We start from the raw sequence: 13841 nt of genomic DNA on the forward strand, positions 1-13841 counted from the left end.
AGGAGGGGTTTGTTCTGAGAGATACTCTATCAGCATGGAAAATCATGTAAGGAGGTCTGATACATAATGCTTGAAGTTCTGACACTCTGTGGGCAGAAGTAATGACCACTAGAAATATAGTAATATAGTCTTCCAGTACAAATATTTCAGATAACAAGAAGATGCTGGTTCGAAGGGGGGAAGAATTATTTGAGACAGCATAAAATTCAAATTCCAGGGAGAATAAGGGATTTTGACAGGAGGTCTTATGTGAAAAACACCTTTAAGAAAAGCCTTAGATAACTTACGGCCCATAATGTTTAACCCATCGAATCCAAGGTGGAAATCTGATATGGCGGCTAACTGGTCTCGAACTGTGGCAGTTGCTGCTCCTTCCTTAAAAATCTTTGTCAAAAATTCTAAAATGGACGATAGAGGAGCTCGGAAAGGGTCAATTTTCTGTATATTGGCCCAAATTGAGAACCTGTTCCACTTACTGCGGTATAGTTTCCTGGTGGATGGCGTGTGAGAAAACTAAAAGATTTGTCTTGTATCATCTGAGAGTGAATGAAGCCTGGCAATTAGAGGAAGTGAATTAGTCAAGCAGTCAGCTTTAAGGACTGCAGTGAAGGATGGAGGTCCCCTGATGGGTGTGTCAGAAGGTCTGGAACTGGATCCTACAGCAGATGATGGTGAAGAAAGGGGAACCAAATCTGTTGAGGCCAGTAGGGGGCTATGAGGATAACTGTCCTTCCCAGTGATTTTGCTTTCTGTAAAACCCTGGGTATCAATAGAATAGGTGGGAATGCATATAGGAGACCCGGGGGCCAATCGAGTATGACTGCATCTCTCTGGGAATGTCCTGGAGGTGGTATTAGGGCAAAGTAGCTTCTGCATTTGGTATTGATGTGACTGGCAAAGAGGTCGTAGCAAGGCTGGCCCCATTTGCGAAAAATCAAATCCGCAACTCGTTGGTTGAGAGACCACTCATGAGGCAACAGTATTGTCCTGCTCAGCTTGTCCGCTATCACGTTGGATTTCCCCGGGATGTGCTTTGCTAACAGAAAACACTGGGACGACACAGCCCATTGCCATACCCTGAGGGCTTCTCGACAAAGGGGGTAAGACTTGGTTCCACCTTGCTTGTTCAAGTACCAGACCACTGACATATTGTCCATCTGAATTGCAATTGTCCCTAGAGGAAGAGAGTCCTGAAAGTACTGCAACGCTAGAAGTACTGCTCTCAACTCCAGAACATTGATATGCAGATGTGACTCTTGATCCGTCCATGTGCCTTGGGCAGTGTTTCCCTGAAAATCCTCCCCCCCCACCCTATCAGGGAAGCGTCCGTGGTTACAGTGGCTACTGGAGGGAGGGACAAAGGGTTTTCCGATTGTGACATGAAGAGACGTCAACCACCATCGAAGGTCTCTCTTGCAAGAATCTGTGATGAGAATCATGTGGTGCATTGGTAGCTTTTGGTAAGACCACTGAGCGAAGAGGAGCCATTGAAGGATTCGCATATGCATCCTTGCGAGTGGTACAGCCAGGATTGCTGCCGCCATCAAACCTAGCACCTTCAAGACCTCTGCTGCTGTAGCTTTGTTCTTTGACACCAGTGAGTTGACTTGTTGGCGAAGAAGTGAGACTCTTTTGATTGGAAGATGTAGAGTGGTGGTTGAGGTATCTAACTCTGCTCCTATAAAAACGGTATGCTGCGATGGCAATAAGGCAGACTTTTCGAAGTTGATTGTAATGCCTAATTGATGGCAGAGTGTCAGAGTATATTGTGTTGCCTGAGTCAATTGATGTCTGGTGGTAGCGGTGAGGAGCCAATCGTCTAGGTATGGAAACACCTGGAATCCTAGACACCTCAGGTGAACTGTGACCACTGCCATGCATTTGGTGAACACTCTGGGGGCTGTAGTGAGACCAAAGGGCAGGGCTCGAAACTGGTAATGATTGGCTCCCAGCTGGAAACGCAGGTGATCCCTGGAGGTCTGTTCATCTCTATGTGACAGTACGCATCCTTGAGATCTATGGAGCACATCCAATCGCCTTTCCCTAGGAAGGGAAGAATGGACTGAAGCGTGACCATTTGGAACTTCTCTTTCTTTACAAATTGGTTGAGTCTGCTGAGGTCCAAGATAGGTCTCCAGTCTCCTGTTTTCTTTGGTACCAAAAAGAATCTTGAGTAAGTTCCGAATCCAACTTGGTCTGCTGGGACTGGTTGGATGACTCTTTTTTCTAGCAATTTGTGGACCTCCACGATTGCTTGTTCCCTGAGACTGGGTGGAACATCTGGGATTCTGTTTACAGGAGTGGGAGGGGAAGAGAACGGTATGAAATATCCTCTGGAAATGATGCTTTGTACCCATGTATCTGATGTTATGTTTAGCCAGGCTTCTGGGTACAAAGATAAGTGACCCCCAACTGCCTCCAGAGCCGGACAGCCGGGCCTCCTTTCAGGAGCGCTGGTAGGGCTGACTAGAGAACTGGGCTCTGTCACCCTGTTGCTGCGGACCCCCTCTGCCGCGCGGGCGGCACCTTCCGTTATAACCCCCTCCTCTACCTCTAGAGGGGGTTTCTCCACGTGTGTCCTGTAAAGCTCCCTGTGCTTTTCGGAACCACATTTTTCCCGCCCTTAGGGCCCTTGGATAGGGCCAAGTAGGGGTAGAAAAATGGACTCCAACGGCAGATAGGGTCTTGATCTTCCTGCTCACACCTGGTTAAAGTTTCCTTTACTTTAGGCCCAAACAGTGATGAGCCATCAAATGGGGTGTTGATAAAGGAAGACTTAAAGGGCTCCGCAAAGGAACAGAGATGCATCCAGGCTTGTCTCCGTGAGAAATGCCTGAACTAGTGGCTCTACTCGAACCACCAGCTGTATAAGATATGAGACGCATGACGAGTTCACAACTGAGTTTAGGGTAGCGAGCTGTGTTTTGACTTTGTCAGCAACCCCTGCAGCTACCGCATCATGGAGAGTATCTCCTAGCTCTTTCAGGAGATCTCTTTGTAGTCTCGTGAAATGGGTTAAATAGTTCAGTGATCGCAGAGAAAAAGTCGCTGAACTAAACATGCGTTTCCCATATCTATCCATGATCCTAGAATCTCTGTTAGGAGGATGGATAGATACGGATGTTTCAGACACTTCCATTTTGGTGGCTGCAGCTACCACCATGGCATCAGCAGGCACTCCTTTGGTCAAAAAGGCTTTGTCCACTAGGGCAGAGATGAACTTATTCGGCTTCTGAGGGACAGGTTCCATGGCCTCCGGTGACTCCCACGCCTTATGAGAGATCAGCTCCATGAGCTCATCATAAGGCGGAGACACCCAAGAAGTGGAAGGTTGAGACCCAAAAGCCTTCAAGAGCACTGACTCGTCCTCAGTAGGGGTTTTGAACTGCCAATCGCCCCTATGATTCAGGATCTCTAATATCTCCGCAAAGGAGATATCCTCAGAGGGGGATCGAGGGGAACCTTCTGACTCATCCAAGTCAGTGTTGGATGTCAAAGACTCCTGTGGAGAGTCCAAGTGCCTCCTCTTGCACAGTCTCTTCCTGGGTACCTCCTCAGTGGGGAGATCTGGGGAGGTCCCGGAAGAACAGTGGGCACCCTGTGGGGCTACTTGAGGCTCAGGGTCTCTACGCTTAGGGGGACCAGAAGACATAGAAGCGGACACAGGTGCTTGAGGGGAGAAGGAAGCCCGAACTGATGCCGATGATGTCTTAGGAGACAGGACTCTCCTCATGGCATCGAAAGCACCATGGCTCTGACAAGAAGAGGTAGACAGATCCGGAGGGACCGTCCGATCCTCCCACACCGAAACCATGGGCTCCGAGCCCAAGGTAGGAGCCGAGCTCCTCTGAGCTGAAGCCCAGAGAGGAAGAGTCGGCACCGACAAATCGGTCTGACTATCCTCCCCGGACCTGACAGGAGAGTGTCAGCTCCTAGCGTCCTCGGTCAGCACCGAGGACGTCCAAGTAGATGGAACCGATAACACTGGTGTGGGTCTCCCTTCCATAGGTTCGACAACTATCGGTTTGGGCTCCTTCGGCTCCGAGAGTCCAGTACGGCTCAGAGGAAGACTAGTCAAGTCCGGTTCAATGGTCTTCGGCTCTGACAAAAGGGTCGGGCCGACAACAACTTAGCAAGTCCTGGTGCCCGTAGAAGCTTCTGCACTAGCCGATCCATATCCATATCTGAGTGGCTGACCGAAGACTTCGAGCAATGCACCGAAGGTGCTGACTGGAGCAGAGGAGATGAGGGAACCTCAGAGATCGGCTCCAAGACTGGGAGCTGGCTCTGAACCAAAGGGACACTCGGTTCTGAAGACTGTGGAACCGATGACCCTGTACCCTCCATTCTTTTTGCCTTCTTTGAAACTTTAGAATCTCCAGAAGATTTAGATGATTTTGTGGAAGTGCTAGCACCTTCCTGGCTACCCAACGCTTCAGAGAAAGTATGCTGCAGCAACCCCCTATCAATAAGTTTTCTCCTTCTCTCTAAGAGTACCCTAGAGGAAAATGAGTGGCAAATACTGCAAGAGTCTTGGAGGTGTTTAGCCCCCAGACAGTAAAAACAGTGGACATGCCTGTCAGTGATGGACATTTTCTGTCCACAATCTGGACATTTCTTAAACCCCGATTTGGGATGAGACTTCTCCCTCTCATCCGACATGTTCAAAGAGTAATCCAAGTTTGAAACAGACACACCACAGAAATAACTTGCAGAGGTTAAATACAGGGTTAACTAGGCCCACACTAAAAAAGTACTAATAACAAGAAGAAATTTGTTAAATCTAAATAGGGCTAACAAAAGGCCCAATACTCTAAGAAACTAAGCCAACACAGGGCAGTACCTACTACAATCTATCCTACGTATAACTACAGTATTTTAACGTGAAACACACACACACATTAGATAGAAAATTATATATATAAAAAAGAAGGAGAAAGAAATTTTTAAACTTGCGATTTAAGCAAAATATGGTCCGAGCTGACTGGCTCACCGAGATCTCTTGCCATGGCAAACTAGATCTCAGGTAATTCCAGCAGTGCATTGTGGGATAAGGGGCTTGGTCTTGAGCTACTGGCAAACCTTGAGCTTTTGCTATAGGCCGTGTCGGAGCCGATCAATCAGTGAGAATAAACGGCGAGATTTAACAACTTCACATCCAGCATTATTAGATTAAACAGATGCATATAATATCCCTATTAAGTATTTGTTAGGAAATATGAAGTAAGCAAGAATCATTGTTAGGTTTACATAGTGGTTTGTAGCTGTATGGAAAGAGGCAACAGGAAATGTCAGTGCTCTTTAATTCTGTTGGGTAAAATTTTTATATTAATAAAGAAGATAGATAAGGATGAGTTTTGAGACCTGAATTGTAAGTGCTGCAGTATGAATGATTTTCTGACAGCTGAGAAGAAGCAGTCTGAATAAGATGCTAGGTATATATTTTGGTGGTATTGATAACAAATGTGGTAAGAGTGAAATATGCAGACTCAACATAGAAGGATTCATAGCAAGCAGAGTAACTAGTAAGATCCCCTTTGTCAGTGAAAAAAAGAGATATAGAAAGTGTGCTACCTTTATTCAGAATGTTAGCAGAGTCATTGCAGTCAGCACAGTGATACTCCCACACACGTACAATATAAGAACTCCATCTTGATGCTTTTGCATCATTTCTGAACAATCATCCACCACACATATTATGACTGCAGTCCTCAATCCTGTGTTTACACACAGTAAAGTTTCTGATGGTTCTGTGGCAATAATGGGCGATGGCGAAGGTTTTCGAATGCAGGGGGGGGGGGGGTGCAGCATGATTACTTTCCTCAATATCAGAAATGCCCTAGACCAAAAGGACACTTTTTTGGCCTACTTTAAATGTTGCACACTGACTGAGCAAAGTCAACGAATACACCTTTCTTCTAGAGTTAACCATTCAGCAAGCTCAAATGTAGGACTGCAAGATTTCTACACTTATTGATAAAATTTTGCAGATTCCTTGTAACATAGTTTCATGTATGGCTCAGAAGAAGGAATACTGAAATAGGTGTAAAGTTTTCCTCAGACATGAATATCATGATTCCTGCTACATTTGTTTTTTTAACCTAGCTACTTATAATTCATTTGTAGTCATTATATGTGACATTTTTCTGCTGACGAAATGCTTCATATAAGTAATATTACATCAAATATATTCAACTTCAAAGCACGAAGCATCAGCATGTGAGCAAACAGTACTTACCTTTATGATTTCAGTTTGTGCTTGGAATAAGAAAACTCCTGTACACTGCTGGTATCTATTTTGCAGTAATATCAAAAAAGCATTCTGTGTTCCACAAGCTAATCAAACAAGAAGATACATAAAAGTCAGTCTTTTGAGAACTTATGTCAGCCAACCTTTTTGCAAAAACAGGCATATTACTAAGAAAAAAAACTATAGAACTTAATATGTAATTTAATACTTGAAAATAATACCTTTAAAGAAATTAAATGCATGGAACCACAAGACCCTTGATCACACATCTTTGCATAACTTGAACCTGTTGCATCAACATACCTTGTTGCCGACTGTCTAATGTTTCAGCATCAAACCTTCTGAGTTTCCTTCAAATATGAATACAGACTTGTACAACAGTGGTAAAGAGGAGATTAAATGTTAAGCAGCCCGTCAGAATACAGAAGGAATAGGATGAAGTCACACAGTAGGTAAGAAACATGAACTTAATGTTGTAGATAACTAGTCTGCCACAGGTTTGTAAATGAAATACAGAAAAATATAAGTAGGTAACATAGGTGGTCATCACACTATATAACAAGGTATCTCAGATAGCTAAAGTCCATGGTTAATAATTTAAATGTGTTTGAATGGATTGCATTTGCTTTCTTTTCTCTCTTTCTAAGTCAACAGCTGGCTGGTACACATAAGTAAGCATGCATTAAGCATGCCATAATGTTTGAATTACTATCAGTCAGTTAAAACTACAGTTCTGTAAGTAAACTTACCATAACAGTGGATGCTCAAATGATCACTGCTGCAATAGACTTAGCTATATGGGTTAGATACTGCTAAGGATATAACAGCCGTCCAGCTTTCAAAACATCAAGGGCACCTTCTACTTACCCGAGCTGTTATGAGCTGAAAATCAAGAACAGTTTGGATGCCAAGCCCTATAGAGCTTTCATACCAAATGAGAAAGAGGGAGGCTAGCATCCTGAAAAGGTTAATGCAAGGAAAATAAAAATACATGTTCTCACCATGGGAACAAAAACATACAAAATAAGTGGGGTGGAGGGAGGGATCACTACTGCTGCAGTGAACATTTCAACATTTACTGTTATGGTAAGTTTACTTATGCTACTACACTATGTTCATGATTTGATCACAGCTGCAGCAGCCTTTGCTATATGGGTAGACTACCATAGCTTACACTGACTGGGAGCAGAAAGGATGGTGGTCCAGATTAGCCTCAGCAAAGCCTGTCCCAGACCTGGAGAAGGAATCTAGCATGTAGTATTTTGTAAAGGTATTTATAGAGGGCCAAGTTGTTTGTAGAATACTTCTACAATCCAACCCTTTCCAAAAATCTACAGTGAAGTCAAGGCCCTGGTAGAATGATCCTTGGCCATGCCTGGAATTACCATGTTATAAGGGGTATAACAAAAGGTAATAGTAAAAGACAACCATTTGAAAATATTCTGATTTGACACACGTCATCTTTTCTTCTGAGCTTCAGAAAAAAATAAACAACTGATCAGAGTTTGTAAATGGTTTCGTTCTGTCAGGAAAATCTCGGTTGTCTGTGGATATCCAAAGTTTGTAGTATCCTTTCTCCCTCATTTTTAGATTCTGGAAAGAGGGCAGGAAAGTTGACAGTTTGGCTCAAAGTAAACTCAGATATCACTTTGGGCATAAATAACGTATTAGTTCTAAATGAAACATCTTTGTTGAAAATAAGATAACGTTGACAGTCATAAGAGCCTGCAACTCAGGTACTATTCTTGCAAAAGGCAGAGCAATCAGTAACACTGTTTTCATGTTAACATTTCCACTGCATCTATATCTATGATGCATTACTTTCAAACCCCATTTTTGTGAAACTATTGTTGCCAAACACAGAAATGGAAGTTCAGATTTCTGGGAAGGAGTAAAGGCTTGCCTGGGTGGGAAGGGTGGAATGATTTTGAAGACAGTGATTCAGACTTGTAAGACTATACTTTTTGGGGGGGAGGAGGGTTCCTCCTTATTCTTGGAACACCTCTGTCACTGTTTTTTTAAAAGTCTGCATACCAGTGACTTGATATGTTTGCTTAGTTGCTTTTATAAAAAGCTGTAAAGGTAGCATTGAACTCCTTGACAAACTTGGAGAAGGAAGGCTGAAATGTCCTAAATCAGCTTTGCCTCTCTCATCACACTTTTTAAGGACTTCTGCAGCAGATGTTTCTCTGTTTAAGAAAAAAAATCTAAATTTCAGCTTTAACATCCTCAGGGAGATTCTGAGCATGCAACCAAGCAAACCTTCTCATAGCAGCCCTGGAAGTGGCATCAGCGGAATCATAAGCACATTTCAAAGAGTGGGTAGCCAATCAAGAAACAGAAGCAATATGGTTACTCAAAGATATTTTTCCTCAGATGAGGAAAAAGATGCCATGATGTTCCTCATGTTCTCAAAACAGGCAAGCATAAACTTCAACATAAGAGCTCGACAGCTGTGAATTCTAAAAATAAATGTTTTAGAACATTTCCCCAAATCTATCAAAAGCCTTCCCATCCATGTCAGAATGGGAGGGATTAGTATTAACCAGATGACTGGCAGCAGATGGGATTACCGGAGAAATCACTGCCAGGTCTGATCTAGGAATAGAATATAAAAGCTTGTGAGGTTGAGGAACTTTATACAATCTGTTCACTTTCCTGAGGCAGCAGTCTGACTATTATTCAAGTTACTGGCTGCATTAAATGCATCCTGCAATGCTGGAAGAACAGGAGGAAATGGCCTAGGTTCAAGAAATTCCAGTGGAAATAAATCATAACAGTTCTTAAGAGAAAGTGGATTATTATTCTGTTCCTACTTAAACAATGACTCATTTTGGCAATAGCTTCAGAAAAAGAAAAGTCTTCAAAATGAATATTAGGAGCCACACTTTCCACAGAACATGAGGAGAATAAACAACAGTTATCCCTTCACATTAATTTTGTGGTTCAGAATATTGACCCCCCCCCAGCAAATGAGGAATCCTTTTTTTCTTTTATTAGCAACAACAGAACTGGAAGGGTCAAGAGCCTGAACTAAATCCTGAGCTTGTCCAAATTAACAGAAGCAGGAGAAGACATGTTTAACTTTTTGCTTCTTTTTTGAAAGAAAATTCATGCTAACCTCTGTAGGGACAGGCATCCAAGTCTGTCTAAGCAAAGAGGTATTCCCTGCTCCTTCTTCTAAGACCAACAAGACTGGCTCTCCCTTGCCCAGCCAGTACACTGTAACAGCTGCAGAAGGTGTGTCTAATCCCTGGCTCAATGTGGCTGTGGGGCCTATACCAGAGTCAGCAAAATAAAAAGATGAATGGTCTAAGGAACCAGAAATGGCCACAACATTGTCACCCATCTGTGGTTAAGGCATAGTCTACTTGTTATTGATTCCCAGGGAAGCCTGGCAGCAGAAGTTGGTAAAACAGGTAAGTAGTAAAACGTTCCTTTTTCTACCCAAAAAAAGCACAGTGAAGAGTAAGTTAAACGCTTACCCCTGCTCCAAAAGTAAAATGGCACATCTTTTAGAAAGCAAAAAGTAGTTTTAAATTAAACACTTTTCCCCACAAATGTACAAAATAATGCTCCTGTTTGAAAGTTATTAAAAGGCACAGTCACTTTTCACAGCTTAAAATAATTTCATAGAAAAAGTTCACTTTCAGTCATAAAATTAAAAAGTGGAATTGGGGTACCTCACACCCATATAATCATAAAGGCAATCTAAGGTTTATGCAAGAATCTTTTGCTTTTTTCTTACATAGCATTTTTAATGCTAAAGGCTTCATAAAGGGAAGGTAAGTTGTTTGGGCAGGTTAGTGCCATTTCATGAGATATGAACCAGAAAACGTAATTGCAAAAATGCTTGCACATAAGACTGCTGAGCTATTGGTAACAAAAAGTCATGTACACTCAAGATATGTTTTCTCTAAAACATTAAACATCTGTAATATGTAAACATGTAGAGTTTATAAGTACTAAACAGTAAATCATGTTTTGTCTGTTCTGGAAGATGCAATAAAAAAATAAGTGTTTTGAGTATCCAGGGCTCTAGAAACTAAAGAACATGCTATTGTGAAATGTATTCGCTATAAAACTAAGAGTATTCAGATTTCTTGGTAAAATGTGATTTTTACAGACTGTACTTGTTGATAAAAAATAATTAGCATATGGGTTACATGTTTCACGCTAACATTTTATTGGAATGTTTTAGTTGTATAGAGATTGATTTGCAAGCTTAATAACACCAGAGTATTAAATCATGCCACTCAGTATGATCACAGACCAGATTTTTTAAACTTTATTGCCGAAAGAGAATGAAATATGCAAGTGTAAAATCCCCGGTACATGACATAGTCTTTTGGCAAAAGCTTTGATTGAATTTGCATTTTGTTCTTATTGTTAAAAGGTGAATATCCCAGGTAAACTGGAATCTGCAGCAGGTTTAACTAATTAGTATTATAACAGGGACAAAATTAGTCACATATCTGTGTGGTATTAAATAGTTATTTTCCAATATGCTTTCACAGGCTAGAGATGCAAAGACAAGAACCAGAGCCATGTAAAAGGTAGTTTTACATACTAACCACTGGTGATGCTTCACTAACTTGAGTGGGATAAAAAACAGTCATGTTTTGACACACGAAATAGACAAGAGTGTAAGAATTGTTCCAGATTCTAGCCACAATTAAATCTGTAACTGATGAAAAAATAGGGTTGTAATGGAAAGAAAATTCTGCTGTTTGCACTATATATGTTTAAAATATAAGTAAGTAAACAAGAATACATTGTTGTATGGCTGAAATATTTAAAGCTACAATTTTTTTGTATGTTTACAGTGAAAAACAAGTGAAAGACTTAAGTTACGTAAATCAGAAGATTTAGGTTCGACTTGTAGCTAACCATTGACTGCTAATCTGAGAATTAGGTGTTTTGTAGTATATAGTTAAGTTCAAGTAAAGGTATTTATTTTGTTTCAGGAAATCACAATATCTTCATGCATATTCCACAGTTTGTGAAAAGAAACTGACATGAGGTTTGTAAAAAAAAAGGATTTAATTATTAGTAAAACTGTGGTTACATATATGGAAAACTTCATTCAAGTAGTGGATGCTAACCGATAAGAATTGGTAGTTGCCTCAAACCAATGGTAACCACTATATTGTAACTGTATCCAGAAGTCTTTACAAATATGCATGTGTAAATTTTAACAAATAGGTTATTTTCTTTCTGGAATTACTGGAGTGTAAATAGGATTACATTGTAAAGGCAGATCTCATAATCAATTTTTCCTGTATGAGTTTTGTAATGTGTTATTAGTAATTCTCAAATTATTTTGAGAGAAATAAAAGTAATATTGGACTAGTTAATTAATTGACTGGTTAATTGGTTAATTCGAGACAAAGGGAAAAAGGGTAACATTTGCAAAATGTTAGCAAAAATGGCAGAAAATACATTGAAAATCATAAGACAAAAAGTAGGAAGACTACTTGCAAAATTAAATATGATGTATTGGACAGCATAAGAGACATTTTACATCTATGCATTGAGGGAATGGTTGCCTAAGAAGTGTTAGACAATTTTGTGCTTGTAGTTTTATTTTACATTGATACTATTTCATTTATTAAAATAGAATTGTGTGATGGGGAATACTGTAACAGAGATAAAAGAACAGGAGGTGGATCTTTATAAAAAAGTAGGAGTAAATTACATAGAAAGAAATGGAAATTGTGGGAAAAAACATGAAGAAAAATGATTTGGAGGAGGAATGAGTTTTAAGAGAAGGCAGGAACAGAATAGTTCATGTTGTTGCTTAGAATTTAGGATATATAACAATATACGTGATGCATAACATTTGTAAATGTGAATTGTTGATATAGTTTGATTGTATATAAATGTAAGTTTGCCTATGTCACAAGTGATAATTCAATAAAGGTGTTTAAAAAAAAGAATATGAATATTATGGTTGGAAAGGATATTTCAGAAGGTGCCACATAAGTTGACTAGTGCCTTGCTTCATCTACTTAAGTCTGCCATATTAGAAATTATTTAGATTTGCATTATGTGTAATTTCAGCATGCTGCCATTCTATTCGGAAAAGTAAATGTCCTGCCACAAAATGCTTTTATGTCTCAGTGGATTTACTGATGTTGGACTATAACAAGGAAACCATTAACACTGTCCAGCAATGGAAAGTGTTAGCCAATCATCAGTCCTTGAAAGCCCACAAGAGGAGTGTTCTTTGGTGTTAGGAAAGCTAAGAAGAGCACTGCACCCAAACCACTCTTTTTCTTTATAAAAACTCAAGCTAAGTAATCATTTGGGCATGTGGAAGGTACACTTGAAGTTTTTGGAAGCTGTCTGGCTGTTATGAATATCCTTAGCAGGATATAAACTATATAACACTGCAGCAGTGATCAAATGATGAACATTAACACTTTACCCAGGTGAAAGATACTAAGTGATCTGCCTTGAAGCATTCACAACACAATTTTAAGGCATTGTATACTAAATAAGCAAAGTACTTTATATTCAGGGCTTAGCACAGCAATGCTGTAAACAGATCTACAGTATCAAACAAGTTACCTTTAAGACAACAAAATAAACAAATGAAATTTTAAAGGCTATAACCGACCAGCACAGGTTGTTATGGCCATGTGATTTAATAAGAAGTTATGTACTCACCATAACGTTCCATGTTTGTTGTCCATCTCACCTTCAATCATTGCTGGTTCGAAACTGAGAATCGGTTCGGACTTGGCCTTATTCAAGAGCTTGAGAGCTTCCACCGGCTCGTGCCTATACCCTATCCTATGATGCTCAGGGAAGATTACCCAGATCTTGTTTGCAGGACAAAAGCATACTTATTATCTCTAAACATGCCATCATATCCAAAGGGACTAAGAAGGAATTCAGAGACACAATAACCAATTTGCCCAAAAACTGCCCGATCCTCCAGGAGCAAATGTGGGGGAAGGAGGGTGGGATGCAAGAATGAAGGTGAGATGGACAACAAACACAGAACTTTATGGTGAGTACATAACTTCTTAATTTTATGTTGTCCTATATTGCCTTCATTCATTGCTGGTTGGGACAGCATCCCTAGCAACTTCTTTCTTGGGTGGCTCAAGGGAAAATACTATTCATAACTGTGGACCCAAAGGAGGCCCTGTTCCTGGAGGCCAAATTGACTTTGTAATGAGTGATAAAGGTATGAGGCTTTACCCATGTTGCTACTGCACAAATGGAATCCATAGGTAACCTTGCCTGGAAGGCAGATGAGGTTGAAATAGCTCTTGTGGAATGGCCTTTCACTATCCCTGGAAGTTCTCTGTTCTGAGATGTGTATGTACAAGTGAAACAGTCTGTAAGACATTTAGAAAGTGTGACCTTAGTTACTGGGGATCCTCTCTTTTTGTCTGAGAAAGATACAAAAAGTTGGTCTGACTTTCTGAAAACTTTTGTTCCATGCAGCTAGAAATGCAATTGTCTATGTAAGTCTAACTGGTGTAGTTTATATTCTGCCTTGTTGCCATAGTTTGGGAAGAATATTAAATTGGCTTCTGAACACACCTTTGGCAGAAAAGATGGTTGGATTTAAGGA

The 13841-nt window shown here is 40.6% G+C and overlaps 1 protein-coding gene across 1 annotated transcript in view; it reads right to left on the minus strand.

Annotated features, from left to right (window-relative positions):
* The window catches only part of PLEKHG7 (pleckstrin homology and RhoGEF domain containing G7), a 1339509-nt gene that overhangs the window by 51602 nt on the left and 1274066 nt on the right, over positions 1 to 13841 (minus strand). Inside the window, exon 16 of the mRNA XM_044087653.1 lies at positions 6239 to 6336. Coding sequence (XP_043943588.1) covers positions 6239 to 6336 — 98 coding nt within the window. The remainder of the gene's footprint in view (positions 1 to 6238; positions 6337 to 13841) is intronic.

Source organism: Protopterus annectens, chromosome 11.part0 (assembly GCF_019279795.1).
Source record: "Protopterus annectens isolate FY-2018-M chromosome 11.part0, PAN1.0, whole genome shotgun sequence".
NCBI lineage: Eukaryota > Metazoa > Chordata > Ceratodontiformes > Protopteridae > Protopterus > Protopterus annectens.